The following is an 18,521-nucleotide window of genomic DNA, read 5'->3' as shown; positions in this document are numbered from 1 at the left end:
TTAGTGATATGCTTTTTTTAAAATTTATTTTTATTTTTTAGTTTGCCAGAGGGCATATATGCTTGCCGGGAAGAGACAGAAAAAGACAGACAGAGAAGGAAAGTGAGAAGGCACCACTCTCCCCAGATGGGGCATGGCCATATTGCAATCCTTTTTCCATGTCTACTTTTGGGATTTGGGGCATGCATGTATATGTGGCCAGCACATTTTTCAGGCCTCCAGGTCTAGGACTCACATCTCATGGTTGGTCATGTGAGATCCACCTTAACCACCATGCCACTAGTTGGCTCTATTATTTTTGATAATGTACCTAATAATACTGTATTTAACATCATGAAATTACCTTTTTAAAATTTGATTTCCAAATGGCACATATACTTTCCAGAGAGAGGGAGAAAAAGCGACAGAGAAAGCTCTCCCTGGTAGGATGTGGTCACACTGCAGTCTCTTTGCCATTTCTTCATCCTTTTGGGATTTGAAACATGCATGCACATGTTCCTGGCATGATTTTCAAGCCACTGGGGCTGGGATTTGAACCACTGTTGTATTTATAGGATCTGGCTCCCTTAACCTCTAGGCTATGAGACCAGCCCTCCTGAAGTTACCTTTTATGAGGATAGTTTATAAAACTGAAAGCTTGATAAAATGTTTCAATATATAAATTAAACAGTATATTTGAAAATGTCTTTTTTCTGGTCTGGCTCCACCATGATGTAGCCATGAAATGCTGCTCAGGAGAACCCACGTGGTGACCGCAGTTCTGGCTCTTGGACTGGTCAGCCTGATATGTGCAGGGCATGTGTGTGAATACCCAAGATCCTACAGGTGGGAGGGCTGGAGGGAAGAGGACTGTGGTATGACCAGACCCCACAGAGAATGCTCTTTTCTCTCTCTACCTCTCCCCTTCCCTCCATATATCCCCTCCCTCCCTCTGTCCTTTTCTCTCTCTGTCCCCTCTTCTCTCTTTCTCTCCCTCTCTCACAATCATTCATTCTCATGTGTGCTCTATCGTGAATAAAGAACAAAGATATTTTAATAAGGACCTTTTTCTAGAGTCATGAAAATATGGTTACTTAAAGTTCTAATCAAAATGGAAGAGCTAGTTTAAAGGTAGACTAAAAAGTTTAGGTTGGGGTATAGTTTTCCCTATGTGTTATGTGTTTTTTGGTCCTTGTTTATAAGACAGAGGTTGCAGGGAGTTGCCAGAGAGAGAAAGAGAGAGAGAGAGAGAGAGAACCCCCAAGTGGAGTGTTGCCACACTGTGATCTCTTCATTTCTCTATCTTGTTGGGATTTGGAGCATGTATGTTCATATACTTGGTGTGTTTTCAAACCATCAACCATGTAGGATCTGACTCCCTTAACTGCAAGATCATGGGACAAACTCTATGTGTGTTTTGGTGTATATGTAGTTTTTGTTTTTTGGGGAGGGAGAGGTGCTATAGGGTGCACATGCTCGCCAGAGAGACAGAGAGAGACAAAGTGAGAAGTCACCCCGCAGCAGGGATGGCCACATCGCAGTCCCATCTTGACTCTCCTCTCAGGATCTTGTGCACACACGCACATGTGCCTGGCATGCGTTTAAGCCACTGGGTCCGGGACTCGAACAGCGGTCGACTACATGGGAGTCGAGTGACATAGACATTATGCCAACTGCTGGTCCCTATATAGGTAGTTTTAATTACAGTACTTTTTATTTTATTTTTTTTTAAGTTTTTTTGCTATCAAATACTTGTGCTTGCCAGTGAGACAGAAAGACAAGGAAAGTGAGAAATCACCCCCAGGGGAGATGGCCGTTTCCTAGTCTGTTCTTCTTTATTCTTTTCTTGAGATTTTGGGTGCGCGCGCGCATACACACACACACACACATTTTTTTCAAGCCTCTGAGTCCGGAACTTGAACTGTGCAGTTGTCCATGTGGGATCCAGCATCTTAACCTATACACCATTTACTGCCTCCAAAATACTTTTCTGGTATGATTTAGAAATCCATATGTGGTTTAACACATCATGTTCTTCTCAAAAGTAAAGAAAATGAGTATGAACATTATGTTTAATGTATGTACATATAGTATACTTATTGAATGACATTTATGGCAAACTTTATATGGTCATTCTTGAAAAGTTTAAGGTATCTAATAATTTTAGTTTTTTGCTTTAGGGTTTTTGCACTCACTGGAGAGAGACAGAGACACAGAGAGAAGGTAAAAAAATCACCCTCCCAGAGGGTGTGGCTGTACCACAGTCCCTTCTCCATTCTGTCAGGATTTTGACAGATGCATGCACATATGCCTGGGATGTTTTTCAAACCACTGGGTTTAGGACTCAAACAGTGCAGTTAGTCATGTGGGATCGAGCCCCTTAATCACCGCACCACCTCCTGGTCCATTAATCATAATTTAAAAATTATTTTATTTTGGTTTCTAGCATCCTGACTTTATCAAGTGGAAAATTTGATAACGTTGAATAGTGTAAAAATGCTTTAAAATGGCATATGATCTTTTTGTTTTTATATGATATGTCTAGTAAAAATTGAGTGGTTAACTAAACTTCCTGTACTGGAAAGAGATCTTTTTCCTGAGGTATACTTTTATAAAATAAGATATATCATGTCTTCAAATGTATTAATACTTTACTACTTTTTCTGAGTGATAAGTATATTGGTATTTGTTTCTTTATCCCTTATATTTTTCTTTGAACTACATATTGTGTGTGTGTGTATATATATATATATACACACATATATACAAAAGTTAATTTAAAAATGCATAGGAAAGGGCCAACCCCTTATTGTAGTGGGTAAGCCCTGTGCATTGGCATCCAAATTCACATGATTGACTATGGTTTGAATCCTGGCTCTGGTGGCTGGAAAAAACATGGGAGGCACATGTTGCATGTGTGCTCCAAATTCTGAGAAGATAGATAAATGGAGGGGAAAGATTGTGATGTGACTGTGCTCGGCTGTGGGGTGCTTTCTCTTCCCTTGAACCCCCATGGTGAGTGTATGTACCCTCTGCTAATAAAACAAAATGCGTAGAATGTGTATAGCTATAATCATTTTAGAGGAGTGTAGAACTGAGGAATAATGTGATCACTATTTTCTGTTTCCTGTAGTCATGCTTACAAAGGGTCTGGAACTGATATACCACTTTTTGCGTTAGAATGTTCTTCTAAAACATTTTGGTGATGAAATATAGATGTTATAGCATGACTTCTAGGAGAGTTTTGAGTTTGATTGTGGTGAATGGTTTATTTCATTTGTCTGTGTGTGTGCGTTTTATTTCTTCCGTGGGTGAAGAGAGAGAGGGAAAGAAAAAGGCAGAGAGAGTACTCTACTGACGGGGTCTTGATGTAATCTATCATGCAGCCTCAGTCAACCCTGGATCTGGACATATGAGTACATGCTGCACTCAGGAAGGTCTCCAGATGTGATCCTGGGAACTTCCCACATGGATCAGCCTCACAGAATGTCTTGTTTTCACTGCTTTACCTCTTTCCGACCCCCTGTATTTTTTAAATTTTTAAACAGAATTTGCTGTCATTTTTGAGGGGTAATAGTAATTACTTTTTTAAAAAAGAAAAGAATTATTTATTAAATTTTATTTATTCATTCATTTTATTTTAATTTGACCAGAAAGAGACAGACAGAGGGAGAGGGAGAGGGAGAGAGAATGTGGGAAAGCAAGCCACCAAGTCCAGGACTTGAACTGTGGTCAGCCTTATGGGAGTGTCCAGTGCCTTAGCCACCATGCCATCTCCCCAATAATTACTTTTTTTTTTTAAGAAATTATTTATTTCTTCTTTTCCTTCAGTTTGACTAGAGGGAGAGAGAGAGAGAGAGAGAGGAACAAAGCAAGCTACCAGGTCCAGGACTTAAAATGCGGTCAGCCCTGTGGGAGTCCAGCGCCTTAACTATCATGCCATCTGGTAGCCTCAGTAATAATGACTTTTAATTTTTTAATTTTAATTTTTTTAAAGATCAGTAGGAAATTGACAAAATTAAAAAATTCTTGAGGTAAAACACATTCAGCAAAATGTCTCCCAATGGTTTGATCCCATTAGAAATGAGTGCATTTTGTGTATACTTTTTGGGGTGGTAATGGGATGCAGTGACAGAGGTATATGAACAAATGATGTATTAGTTTATAAGTAATTTGATACATCTTTTTTCAATGTTTCATGTTAATTGCAAGAAATGAATTAGGTAGACTGTTTAAGCATTAAAGTTTTTGTAATCCAGATAAATAAGCTACTTATTCTGAACCAGTATAGTAGAGTTGCATTTGTATTTCATTTTAAAGCTTGTTAAAGAATTAACTTTAACAAGTTCATTCTTGCATAACACTTAGGTTATTTGTATGAATACAGATACAATAATGTTTTTCTTTGGGGAAAATAATAACTTTATTTCCTTTCTCATAAAGGCTTTTATTTTAAAATATTATAAATTATTTTCCTTGTTTTTAAGAACTTGGCAAGTGGCTTGAACCTCTGAAAAACCTTAGATTTGAAATTAACTGCATCCCAAACCTAATTGAATATGTTAAACAGGTAAGTAGAACTTAAAAGTGCTTTGATTTTGTGAAACTGTGTCATACTATGTAGTGAAACTACATTAAATTAATTGTGTAGACATTGTAGAAGTAGTGTCCTTGATTAATTAGACTTTGTTAGTATAGACTGGTATATGATTTTATGTATGCATGAACACATGTGTACATAATCCTGTGTACTGTACTGCTTTGCACTATCAGATTCTGTCCTACGTTTTCCTTTCAAATGGGAGTATTAATCACCATTTTATTTATTTACTTATATATTTTTTGAGGGTTTTTGTTATAGGGCACATGCACTTGCCAGAAAAACAGAGACAGACAGAAAGCGAGAAATCACCCCCCAGAGGGGATGGCCATGCCGCAGTCCCTTCTCCATTCTCTCGGGATCTTGGAAGCACATGGACACGCGCTGAGCGCGAGTTTAAGCCATCGGGTCCGGGACTCGAACTACATGGGAGTTCAGTGACATAGCCATTACGCCAACTGCTGGTCCCATTAATCACCATTTTAATGGCATTTACAAAAGTATTTTAAAATTAAATGCTATAGTAATGTAACATGTAACTATTTCATTTAGATGTAATTTGTAAAAAAGGATTTTACTTAAAATATTTAGATGAAGTCTGATAGAGCCAATTCCAGATCATCATATTGGAGGCTAGTTTTCTTTTTTTTTTTTTTTTTTTTTTTTTGGAGAGGTTTTTGCTGTAGGGCAGACGTGTGTCACTAGAGAGACAGAGAGACAGAAAGCGAGAAATCACCCCCCAGGGGGATGGCCACGCCGCAATTCCTTCTCCTCCATTCTCCTCTCTGGATCTTGGGCACGCAGGCACATGCACCCAGCGTGAGTTTAAACCACTGGATCCAGTACTTGAACGTGGTCGACTACATGGGAGTCCAGCGACATAGCAATTACGCTAACTGCTGGTCCCGAGGCTAGTTTTCTTTTATGACTTTGAATGGTCAAATCTGCAGTCAAAATAATTCATGCCTGTTAAAATTAATAAAACTCATAATCGTACTGTTGAAATTCTCACATATAATCCAAATAATGAAAAAACAGTAGTGCATTGTTAATCTTTGAAGTGTTAGGGTGAGAATAAATACCTCACTTTTTGTCTTTTTGGAGGAAAGAACTTAGCCAAGAGACATACATTAAGCTTTGCAGTACCAAAGCTTTGTAACAGGGTCAAAAAAATCAAAGTACAAACAAAAGGGAACATGAAAGTATACTCCTGAGAGAGAGAAGTGGGCAGACCAAGGGTGAATACCAGTGTCAGTGTTTCAGTATTGTGTGCTTTTATAGCCTAGCTCCTCCCTATCACTTCAGTACATGGGTTGTTGCAAAGGCAATTGCGGTTTTGGACCATGATTTTTTTTTTTTTTTTAGAGGTTTTTGCTATAGGGCGCATGCACTCGCCAGACAGACAGAGAGAGACATAGAGACAGAAAGCGAGAAATCACCCCCCAGGGGGATGGCCACGCCGCAATTCCTTCTCCTCCATTCTCCTCGTGGGATCTTGGGCAGTCACGCACATGTGCCTGGCATGAGTTTAGTCCACCGGGTCTGGGACTCAAACTGTGGTCTATTACATGAGAGTCCAGTGACATAGTCATTATGCCAACTGCTGGCCCTGGATCGTGAATTTTTAGCTAGGCTCAAACACAAGTTTATTAATCAAAATAGGAACCATTATAATCAACACATTTTTTTCCAATGAGAAAAAAGTTTGTTTTTTCTTGTAGGATAAAAGTCTGTTGTTTGGGAAGCATTTTCTCTACAAAAAGTTGTCAAGATACTTGAAGAAGTGATAGTCTGTTGGTGAGAGGTTAGGTAAATATGGCAGATGAAGCCAAACTTCATAGCCCAAGTTGTTCAACTTTCAAAGCATTGGTTGTGCGACTGATGATTGGGAGTTGTGGAGAAGAATAGGTCCCTTTCTGTTGACCAGTTTTGGCTGTAGTTTTCGGTACATCTCATTGACTTGCTGAGCATACTTCTCAGATGTAATGGTTTTGCCATTACATCTGAGAAAGCTGTAGTGTATCAGACCCCACTGAACAGTAACCACAACCTTTTTTTTTTTTTTTTTGAGAGGTTTTTGCTATAGGGCATGTGCTCTCGTCAGAAAGACAGAGAGAGACAGAGAGACAGAAAGTGAGAAATCACCCCCCAGCGGGGATGGCTGCGCCACAATCCCTTCTCCCCTCGGGATCTTGGTCACATATGCATCTGGCGTGCGTTTAAGCCGCTGGGTCTAGAACTTGAACCGTGGTTGACTACATGGGAGTCCAGCTACGTAGCCATTATGCTAACTGCTGGTCCCACCACAACCTTTTTTTTTTTTTTGGTACAAGTTTGGCTTTCAGAATTGCTTTGGAGTTTCTCCAGCCACTGAGCTGGTCATTGCCAGTTGTATAAAATCCACTTTTAATTGCATGTTATAGTCTGATTGAGAAATGGTTTGTTGTTGCATAGAATACGATAAGATGACAATTAAAAATGATGATTATTTTTCATTTTTGGTCAGCTCATGAGGTGCCCACTTATCAAATTTTGTCACCTTTCCAATTTGCTTCAAATGTCGAACAACTGTAGAATGGTCTATGTTGAATTCTTTGGCAACAACTTTTTTTTTTTTTTGGAGAGGTTTTTTGCTATAGGGCACATGCGCTCTCCAGAAAGACAGAGAGAAGACAGACAGAAAGTGAGAAATCACCCCGCAGGGGGGATGGCCACACTGTAATCCCTTCTCTTTCATTCTCCTCTCGGGATCTCAGGCACATACGCACACACTTCCAGCATGAATTTAAGCCACTGGGCCCAGGACTCGAACCATGGTCAACTACATGGGAGTCCAGCGACATAGCCATTACGCCAACTGCTGGTCCCAAGCAACTTCTTGTGTAGTTAAGAGGATCAGCTTTGATGATTGCTCTCAGTTTATCATTGTCAACTTCCGATGGGAGGCCATTTATGTTCCTCATCTTCAAGGCTCTTGTCTACCTTGCCAAACTTCTAGAACCATCAGTACACTTGATATTCATTAGCAGTTCACTGGCCAAATGTGTTGTTGATGTTGCAAGTTGTCTTCTGCTGCTTTATGACCCATTTTGTATTCAAGTAAGAAAGTCTCTCAAATTTGCCTTTTGTCTGACATCATTTCCATGGTCTAAAATACATATAAAATAAGCAGAAAGTAATAAATCATTAGCAAGAACAAAGAGTAAGAAACATGCATTAAAATGATGTATAACATAACCACATTTATTTAAGAATGTATCTAATATCGAATGACAGATTTTATAATACAAAACCACAATTACTTTTGCACCAACCTAATGTAATTTCCCATGAGTCCATGCAAATAAACTAAATGTTATTTGAGGGAAGACAAGCTCAGTCCTGAGCATGCTCCATGAGAGAAATAGACAGAGACAGGGATAGGTACCCAAACAGGTTCTCCATCCCCCATTTACTCCTAATCTCAGCCAGTTCTGGATCATGGGTGTGTGTGCACCGGGCATGCTAAGGGAGGAGCCAGGATACGATGCAGGACCCTTCTTATGTTAGTCTAGTTGTATTATTATGGTGTTACCACCTAGACCCAAAGTTTCTATTTTTAACTAGCATAATATGCCTGGAATTTGAACTGATGGATACCAATAAATTAAACTTTCTGATCATTTTTATCTTTAAAGAATATTGATAACTTGATGACCCCGGAAGGTGTTGGCCTTACCACTGCCTTACGTGTTCTCTGTAATGTGGCGTGCCCACCACCCCCTGTTGAAGGTAATGTGGCTTTACTTATACTTTAAAAACTACTAATTAACGCTAGGGTAAATGTTATTATATAATCAAAATGGTTATATAAGTAATTAGTTTTTTTCTCATTCTATTATAAAGGTCAACAGAAAGATCTGAAATGGAATCTTGCTGTTATTCAACTTTTTTCTGCTGAAGGAATGGACACCTTCATTCGGGTTCTGCAAAAATTGAACACTGTTCTCACTCAGCCTTGGAGACTCCATGTCAACATGGGGACTACCCTTCACAGAGTTACTACTATTTCAATGGCTCGCTGTACACTCACTCTTCTTAAAACTATGTTAACGGAACTCCTGAGAGGTGGATCCTTTGAGTTTAAGGACATGCGTGTTCCTTCAGCACTCGTTACTTTACACATGCTCCTGTGTTCTATCCCCCTCTCAGGTCGTTTGGATAGTGATGAACAGAAAATTCAGAATGATATCATTGATATTTTACTAACTTTTACACAAGGAGTTAATGAGAAACTCACAATCTCAGAAGAGACTCTGGCCAGTAATACTTGGTCTTTAATGTTAAAAGAAGTTCTTTCTTCAATCTTGAAGGTTCCTGAAGGATTTTTTTCTGGACTCATTCTTCTTTCAGAGCTGCTGCCTCTTCCATTGCCCATGCAAACAACTCAGGTATCACTTCCATATAACATGCATCTTATAAATGACTGCAGTAACACTTTTTAAAAAGGCAGTGATTTTGTTAAAAACAAAACTAAACCCTCATCCCTCTTCCCTCAAAAAGACATATAATAACTGGATGAGGGTGAGGTAAAACTGAAGCAAGTTGGTCATTGAGGAAACATGGGGGTAACATTTTAAATACATTTTGTTAAAGGTCGTTTTATTATGCTGTCATGTATACTTGTACTTACACTTTTCTGTTATTTTAAATTCTTTTTTCTTCCTTTACATGTGTAAGAATTTGCCAGTAACAAGGTTGCTTCATCAATGGACTCTGCTCAACAGACTGCTAATCTGAGAACAATAATTTTTTAGATTCACTGAATTCAACCAAATGTTTAATTGTATAATAGAAAATTAAATGTTTAAAGCATGCAGTAAAGATGTTCTTTGCATAACAGTTCTTCCTGAACAGATTTTTGTGACTATAAATAAATATTAAAAAATCTACGTACACACACATTATACTTTTTTAACAGGTTATTGAGCCACATGATATATCAGTGGCACTCAACACCCGAAAGTTGTGGAGCATGCATCTTCATGTTCAAGCAAAGTTGCTCCAAGAAATAGTTCGATCTTTCTCTGGCACAACCTGCCAGCCAATTCAGCATATGTTACGGCGTATTTGTGTTCAATTGTGTGACCTTGCCTCACCAACTGCACTTCTGATTATGAGAACTGTGTTGGATTTGATTGTAGAAGACTTGCAAAGGTATTTTCATTTTGCATTAAAAATTAAGTTATTCTTGACGTATATCCTTTTTTTGTTGTTTTGTTTTTCATTTAGAGTTTGGAAACTTGGATTTAGAATGCCCAGGTAATATGTACATGCAATTATAACACATACACATACATATTCATGTGCATGTATATATGAACATACTTAGCTTATGTTTAGTTAGAAAGCTTTATTTCATCATTTCATGTGTAAAATACTTTTAGGGTTTTGATTTTGGGTTTTTGAAAAGTAGACTTGCAGAAATTCTCTGATTTAAGAAAATACATTATTGAAAGCTTGAATTTGTAAAATGTTACGATAATTGTAAAGTTTCAGAGAAGTTATTGTTATATCCAAGGAATGAAATGTTTTATACAAAACATATGTAAACTGATAAATAATAGTTAAATAATACCTTAAAATCAGGAACTTTGTTTAACTAAATGTATTGGTTTTATTTCAGCACTTCAGAAGATAAAGAAAAACAGTGCACTAACCAAACCACCAGGTTACTTGCTCTTCTTGATGCTCTGGCTTCTCACAAAGCTTGTAAATTAGCTATTTTGCATCTAATTAATGGAACTATTAAAGGTGATGAAAGATATGCAGAAATATTTCAGGATCTTTTAGCTTTGGTGCGGTCTCCTGGAGATAGTGTTATTCGCCAACAGTGTGTTGAATATGTCATATCCATTTTGCAGTCTCTCTGTGATCAGGTATTTATAGTTACTTTAAGTCTTTGTGTATGTATGTGTTTTAAAATTTCTCATAAATTTTGGCTGTGAACAAAGAGCTATCACCTATATCCTGTTTAGAGAGATAAATTGGACTTTGTATAAAATGGTTTAGGGCTTTCTAGCTTTTTTGGGTGAATATTTAATGGATTTCTCTGAAGAACTTCTTTTCCTTTTCTTTATAAGGTTGTGACTGGGCTGGCAGATCATGTGGTGGTTAAAGGCACTGGACTCCCGCATGACTGACCGCAGTTTTGAGTCTCAGAACTGGTGGCTTGCTTTCTCACTTTCCCTCTCTTTTTCTCTCTTGTTCAGTCTGTCCCTCTCTGGTCAAATTAAAATAAATAAAGTTAAACAATTATTTTTTTTTAAAAAGGTTGTGACCTTGAGTGATGGCTTTATGTGCCACTGTTGCTATATTTTTTACAGAAAAATACAGGTCTTTTATGTCTACTGTATTCCTTTTTCTTCCAATTATACACCAAGTCACTCTTGAATTTTGTAGTACTGTGGTTGGGTGAATAAATACCAGGTTTTCTTGTTTGGGCAACTTTTGAAAGTATCACAGATGACAGACTACTACAGTTTTAATGTTTCAGATTACTGTGCTTAGGTATTGGCTAACCATTGTAGTTTGTTTGTTTGTTTGTTTATTTTTAATTTTACCAGAGGGTATGTGTATTCTCCAGGGAAGCAGAGAGAAGAAATGTGAGAAAGCACCGTCCTTCCCCATGGGGAATAGTCATGCCGCAATTCCTTCTCTTTAATGTCTCCCTCTTTTCACAGTTTCTGGCACATATGCTCCCCACATGTTTCTCAAACCACAAGGTCCAAGATACAAACCACATAGTCTACCACAATGTGGGATCTAGCTGCCCTAACCATTATGCCACAGGCTGGCCCTGTCAAGTAGTATTTTTTTCCTGTTGGTTTTATTATTGACTTCTAATTTATAGTTTTCTGGGTTTCTGAGATGCTTTTTAACTTGTAAAACCATGGTGTTTGGAGAAGATTTCTGTTCCTACTAGTATTTCTTTTTCCCTTTAAGAGAGATTTTTGCTATAGGGTTGCGTTTGCTTGCTAGAGAGACAGAGAGAAACAGACAGAATGTGAGAAACCACTCCCCCCTCCCATGGGGGATGGCCATGCCACAATCCTTTCTCCTCCATTTTCCTCTAGGGATTTTGGGCACACATGCACCCAGCATGAGTTTTGTTGTTGTTGTTATTGTTTGTTTTTTTTAGAAGTTTTTACTATAGGGTGCGTGTACTCGTCCGAAAGACAGAAACAGACAGAAAGCGAGAAATCACCCCCAGGGGGATGGACCTGCTGCAGAGCCTTCTCTTCCATTCTCTTCTTGGGATCTTGGGCATGCACGCACATGTTCCTGGTGTGAGTTTAAGCCAGTGTGGTTGACTGCATGGGAGTCTAATAACATAGCTATTATGTCAACTGCTGGTCCCTCCTAGCATTAGTTTTAAGTGGCCGGGTCTAGAACTTGAACTGCAGTCAGCTACATGGGAGTCCATCGACATAACCATTATGCCATCTGGTGGTCCCAGCCTAAAAGCATTTTAGCTTGTCTGATTGTTCCTGCTAATTAACTAGTCTTTTTTTTTTCAGGCAAAATATTTATTTTTATTTATTTTTATGTTTGTTTATTTTTTTGCCAAGAGGTTTTTGCTATAGGGCGCATGCGCTAGCCAGACAGAGACAGACAGAAAGTGAGAAATCACCCCCCAGGGGAGATGGCCACGCTGCAATCCCTTCTCCTCCATTCTCCTCTTGGGATCTTGGGCATGTGCACACACGCACCCGGCGTGAGTTTTAAGCTGCCGGGTCCGGGATGTGAACCGCAGTCGACTACATGGGAGTCCAGCAATATAGCCATTACGCCAACTGCTTGCCCCCAGGAAAAATATTTTTAATAGAATCCCATGTTAGAAGATTGTTTTTCTAGCTTAAAGCTCCTATTGATTACAGTTAAAAACTCAATTAAAGAGGGAGGGTTTTTTAGTGTGATTTGTTTTCACAAGAACGGTACCTGGTAGTAAAAATTTCGGATGTGGTAGAAAGGTTATTTTAAGTCTTCATATCTCCAAGTGGCCATTACATTGATATTTGTTAAATAATCTACATTGCATTACATGACTACACTGACTAGCACAATAACATCCTGGCTGCCCTGATCATGTGGCCTCAACTTGTCATTTTTACCTTTAATTCTAGCTTTGTCTCATAGTTTTAAGTGAAGTTGAATATTGTTTTGCAGTGTTGTCAGGGTGATTAAAGGTGATGAAACATACTCAAAAATACTCCTGTAAAATTACTTTCATGAAAAGCATAGTGGGAGATTTTACAGTTGTTAGCTAAACTTGGTTAACTTTAGATAACTTGGATTTTAAAAGGATAGGAAAAGTAGAGGAAAATATTTAATTGGAAGACTGCTTAAATATTCATTTGTTCACCCATTTCTTTTGTTATGTTTTAAATTCTAATACTAATATTTATTACAGTTTAATTTTCTGAATTTTTTTTTTTTTTGAGAGGTTTTCATTAGAGGGTGCGTGCACTTGCCAGAAAGACAGAGAGAGACAGAGAGAAAGCGAGAAATCACCCCTCAGGGGAATGGCCACGCCGCAATCCCTTCTTCTCCATTTTCCTCTCGGGACCTTGGGCACACATGCACACACGCCCGGCGTGAGTTTAAGCTACCGGGTCCAGGACTTGAACTGCAGTCGACTATGTGGGAGTCCAGCGACATAGCCATTACACTAACTGCTGGTCCCGAATGGTTTCTTTATAAGAAAGATACCAATGAATGAATATTATGATTTAAAATACTTAAGTATCAAAATACTTTTTTACTTAACCATTTGAAAATAGAAGTTACACTTTAGTTTAAAAAAAAGATGTCATTTTAAAGTAAAAATGGGGACCAGAAGGTGGTGTGGTGGTTGAGGCACTGGACTCCCACATGACTGACTATAGTACTGCTTAAATATTCATTTGTTCACCCATTTCTTTTGTTATGTTTTAAATTCTAATACTAATATTTATTACAGTTTAATTTTCTGAATTTTTTTTTTTTTTGAGAGGTTTTCATTAGAGGGTGCGTGCACTCGCCAGAAAGACAGAGAGAGACAGAGAGAAAGCGAGAAATCACCCCTCAGGGGAATGGCCACGCCGCAATCCCTTCTTCTCCATTTTCCTCTCGGGACCTTGGGCACACATGCACACACGCCCGGCGTGAGTTTAAGCTACCGGGTCCAGGACTTGAACTGCAGTCGACTATGTGGGAGTCCAGCGACATAGCCATTACACTAACTGCTGGTCCCGAATGGTTTCTTTATAAGAAAGATACCAATGAATGAATATTATGATTTAAAATACTTAAGTATCAAAATACTTTTTTACTTAACCATTTGAAAATAGAAGTTACACTTTAGTTTAAAAAAAAGATGTCATTTTAAAGTAAAAATGGGGACCAGAAGGTGGTGTGGTGGTTGAGGCACTGGACTCCCACATGACTGACTATAGTTCAAATCCTGCACCTGGTGGCCTGCTTTCTTTCTCTCTCTCTCTCTCTCTCTCTCTCTGGGGAGCTCATGTGCCCTATAGCAAATTAAAATAATAATAATAAATTAAATTAAAATTAAAATTCTTTTTTTCTATAGAGAGATTTTATCTTTTTAAAGAATTAATTACATTTAATTTTATTTATTCATTTATTTTAATTTGACCAGAGAGAACACAGAAAGAGGGGGGAAAGTGGGAAAGCAAACCACCAGGTCTGGGACTTGAACCATGGTTGGCCATGTGGGGATGTTCAACGCCTTAACTTACCATGCCACCTGATAGCCCTCTAAAGAGAGATTTTAGCTGTAGTGCATGTGTGCTTTCCAGAGAGACAGAGACAGAGAGAGAGAGAGATCATCTGTAGGGGGGATGGCCACGCTGCAATTCTTTCTCTTCCATTCCCTTCCCAGGATTTTGGGCACGCACACACATGAACCTGGTGTGAGTTTTAAGCTCCTATGTCCGGGACTCTAACCATGGTTGACTGTGTGGGGGTCCAGTGATATAACTATTATGCCATCTGCTGGTCCTCAATAAATAATTCATTAAAAAAAAAAGTAAAAACATTATTGATGTCTTTATTCTTGTGTGTGTCCTTGTACTGTTAACTTCTGTAAGAGGGCCGAATGACTTCTTTGTATTAATGTGTTTGCATCTATGAGATGGAACTGTCACAATAATACGCTAATGAGATGATTACCAAATATTCATTGCTCTGTATTTCTGAAATAAAAGTGCCAAGTTATAGTGATAATGATTTTTAAAAAGCTGTTTTTTTCTCTTTCCTTTTCTTATAGGATATTGCACTTATTTTGCCGAGCACTTCTGAAGGTTCTATTTCTGAACTGGAGCAGCTTTCCAATTCTCTCCCAAGTAAAGAATTGATGGCCTCAATTTGTGATTGTCTATTGGCTACACTAGCTAATTCTGAGAGTAGTTACAACTGTTTACTGACATGTGTCAGAACAATGATGTTTCTTGCAGAGCATGATTATGGATTATTTCACTTAAAAAGGTAATGCTTTGTCTAATTTAATATACTCTTATCTCTGGCAAGTACATGCGCCCTATAGTGAGAATCATTTTTTTTTGGGGTTTCATTAGAGGTTTTTCGCTATATAGCGTGTGCGCTCGTCAGACAGAGAGAGACATAGAGACAGAAAGCGAGAAATCACCCCCCAGGGGGGATGGTCATGCCGCAATCCCTTCTCCTCCATTCTCCTCTCGGGATCTTGGGCATGCACGCACATGCGCCCAGCGTGAGTTTTAAGCCGCCGGGTCTGGGATGTGAACCGCAGTCGACTACATGGGAGTCCAGCGACATAGCCATTACGCTAACTGCTGGTTCCCTATAGTGAGAATCTTAAAGAGAAAAAAAATTCCATTTTGATAATTATATTACAGCCTGTGGATATAATTGAATATTAGAATAGATTTCCTTTGACATTTTCTTTCTTTTTTTTTTTTTAGGAGGTTTTTGTTATAGGGTATGTATGCTCACTGGAAAGATAGAGAGACAGAAGGCGAGAAATCACCCCTCGGGGGGATGGCCACACTGCAGTCCCTTTACTTCCATTCCCCTGTCGGGATTCTGGGCACACATGCACACACACCTGGCGTGAGTTTAAGCCACCGGGTCTGGGACTTGAACTGTGGTTGACTACGTGGGAGTCCAGTGACATGGCCATTATGCCAACTGCTGGTCCCTGAAATTTTCTTTTGATCAACCAAGAGCTGTGTCAATGCATAGAATTATTTTAGTAGATAGTATATTGCCAAGATTTTGAATATATTGGGCTGGTTCCATTGCCTGGTAGTTAAGGGAGCTGGATCCCATGTAAGCAGCCATGTGGTTTTTCCCAGCTTGGGAAATGACATTGGGTACATGTTCACGCATGTCAGAATCAGAACAGACTGGAGAAATGGAGACAGGATTGTGGTGTGACCACACCTCATTGAGAGGTACTTTCTCCCCCACCTCCACTCCCATCTCTGGTGAGTGTAAAAGCCCTTTGGCAAAATTTAAAAAAAAATTAGATCTGTATCATTATGATTTGTTATGCTGAAATCTTTCTATATTAGGGGTTGACAAATGGATCCTAAGGCTAATAAATGCTAATAAATCCAGCCTACTGCCAGGTTTTTGTAAAAAAAGTCTTGTGCTAAGTTTTAAAAACTTGTTATTTGAGGAAAACTTTCTCTTTAAGAGGTTGAAGTTTAGTTTTAAAAGGAGTCCGTAACTATAGATACTGTTTTATTTTATTTTTTTAAGCTTACTTATTTTGGGTGAGCTGGTAGCATGACGATTAAGGCAGCTGGATCCCACATAGCGGGCTGATGGTTTGAGTTCTGGACCTGGTGGCTTGTAAATCATGCCAGGTTCTTGTGCATGTCTAAAATCTCGAGAAGAGACTGGAGGAGAAGGGATTGCAGCATGGTCATCAGATGTTTTCTTTCTATCTTCCTGTCTCTGTCTCTCTGTGGGAGCACATGTGCCTTATAGCAAATTTAAAAATAAATATATTAAAACATTTTTTAAAGTTAATTGATTTTTTTTCCATGATGGATGGGGGAGCAGCACCCCCAACATGCTCCTCCTGCTATGATTCACAAGCAACCTAGATCATGGGTATGTGTTTGTGTGCCCCCTTTAAGCATAGGGAGATGCTGGGATGTGAACCTGGGATCTTCCCATGTGGATCCAGTTGCATTGCTGCTGTGCTACTTTTTGGCTGCCTCTAGCTACTGCTCTTTTAATATTGTTTTGTACACCAAAGTACTTTTTATAAGTGTAGATTTTATTCTGCCTGATCTGAGATAATTTGTTTCTCAGGTTAGTTTTATATGTTTGTATTTCAAGAATTTATCTCTTCTTTATTTACTTCATTTACAGTTCTTTAAGAAAAAACAGTACTGCTCTGCATAGCTTACTGAAACGGGTAATTAGCACATTTAGTAAGGATACAGGCGAACTTGCATCTTCATTTTTGGAATTTATGAGACAAATTCTTAACTCTGACACAATGGTAAGTGTATATGTGTATGTATATGTTTAGTGTTTCCTAGATTTGCAAACATTTTCATGAGTTAAAAAAAATCTCTGTAGTTCAAATATATCTTAGAACTTAGAGTAGTGTTTTTTCCTGTGTCTTCATCTCACTGTAAATGCATAGTTTTGATTTATAAAAAAAAAAATAGATGTTTAAATGTAGAATATGGTGAACTCTAATTTAGTGGGAGTCATTAATTTGTGAATACTGAATAACTTTGCAACTAAAATTAGGTGAAAAACACACCTGTAGTGCTTTTTTTTTTCCTAAAGGATTTTTGTATTTAACTTTATTTATTTTTATTTTTAATTTGATTAGAGAGGGGGGAGAGAGAAAGGAAAAAAGAGAAAGCAGCCCGCCAATCCAGGACTGTTGGCCTGTGGGAGTCCAGTGCCCTTAACCACCATGCCGCCTGCTGCCACCTGCTGCCACCTGCTGCCACCTGCAGGCTCCCACACCTGTAGTCCTTTTAATTTAAATTAACTCTTGACTTTTGAGTCACCTTGCTAGGGTAGCTTAGCATAAGTTTTGTCAGTCTATTACTTAAGTATTTACTTATTGTCACTTAATTGAGCATTTACTATTTATGTTTTGGATGTTGTGATTTTGAGATGACTGTCAAATTTATATACTATAGTATTTTTGATCCATCATAGATTTCTCCTCCCACTCTAAAATCTTATTTATAAAATTTAATTGGGATTTCTCTTTTTAGTATTTTCCAAAATCATGGTATATTATGGTTACGGGACCAGCAGATGGTATAATGGTTATGTCGCTGGACTCATGTAGTTGACCGCAGTTTGAGTCCCCAACCTGGCAGTCCACAATCCTGAGAGGAGATTGGAGAAGAAGGAATTGTGGTGTGGACATCCTCTCTGGGTTGTGATTTCTTGTTTTCTGTCTCTCTGTCTCCTTGTTTCTCTGGCAAGCACACATGCCCTATAGCAAAAATCTCTCTCTTAAAAAAAAAATATAAAGAGTGGGGTCAAGAGACCAGCAGATGGCATAGTGGTTACGTTGCTGGTCTGTGCTTTGAGTCCAGACCTGGTAGCTTGAAAATCATGCCAGGAGTATGTGCTCAAGATCCCAGGAGGAAAATGGAGGAGAAGGATTGCAGCTAGGACATACCCCCAGGGGGTGATTTTTCACTTTTCTTCTCACTGCCTCTGTCTCTCTTTGATGAGTGCATGCACCCTATGACAAAACCTCTTTAAAAAAAAATGTGGGGTCAAATAAATTTGAAAACATGTCCCCTAATAGAGCTCAACTATATATACATTAGTGTATTCAAAAGTCTGAGATGCCCTCTCTGTGGTGTGAACCATTTGCCTAAGTGTATTACCTATGAAACACTTTTCTGTTTGTGTGTATACA

The 18,521-nt window shown here is 38.6% G+C and overlaps 1 protein-coding gene across 2 annotated transcripts in view; it reads left to right on the top strand.

The window, feature by feature from the left end:
- The window catches only part of VIRMA (vir like m6A methyltransferase associated), an 83,825-nt gene that overhangs the window by 40,807 nt on the left and 24,497 nt on the right, over nucleotides 1-18,521 (top strand). For both annotated transcript variants that reach the window (XM_027765468.1, XM_006161291.3), the window contains exons 11-17: nucleotides 4,467-4,549; nucleotides 8,257-8,350; nucleotides 8,465-9,009; nucleotides 9,540-9,775; nucleotides 10,245-10,497; nucleotides 14,892-15,109; nucleotides 16,988-17,120. In XM_027765468.1, the coding sequence (XP_027621269.1) occupies nucleotides 4,467-4,549; nucleotides 8,257-8,350; nucleotides 8,465-9,009; nucleotides 9,540-9,775; nucleotides 10,245-10,497; nucleotides 14,892-15,109; nucleotides 16,988-17,120 (1,562 nt within the window). The remainder of the gene's footprint in view (nucleotides 1-4,466; nucleotides 4,550-8,256; nucleotides 8,351-8,464; nucleotides 9,010-9,539; nucleotides 9,776-10,244; nucleotides 10,498-14,891; nucleotides 15,110-16,987; nucleotides 17,121-18,521) is intronic.

Source organism: Tupaia chinensis, unplaced genomic scaffold (assembly GCF_000334495.1).
Source record: "Tupaia chinensis unplaced genomic scaffold, TupChi_1.0 Scaffold138407_1, whole genome shotgun sequence".
Classification (NCBI taxonomy): domain Eukaryota; kingdom Metazoa; phylum Chordata; class Mammalia; order Scandentia; family Tupaiidae; genus Tupaia; species Tupaia belangeri.
Note: the sequence above shows the minus strand (reverse complement) of the source record. Positions and strands in the feature narration are given on the sequence as shown.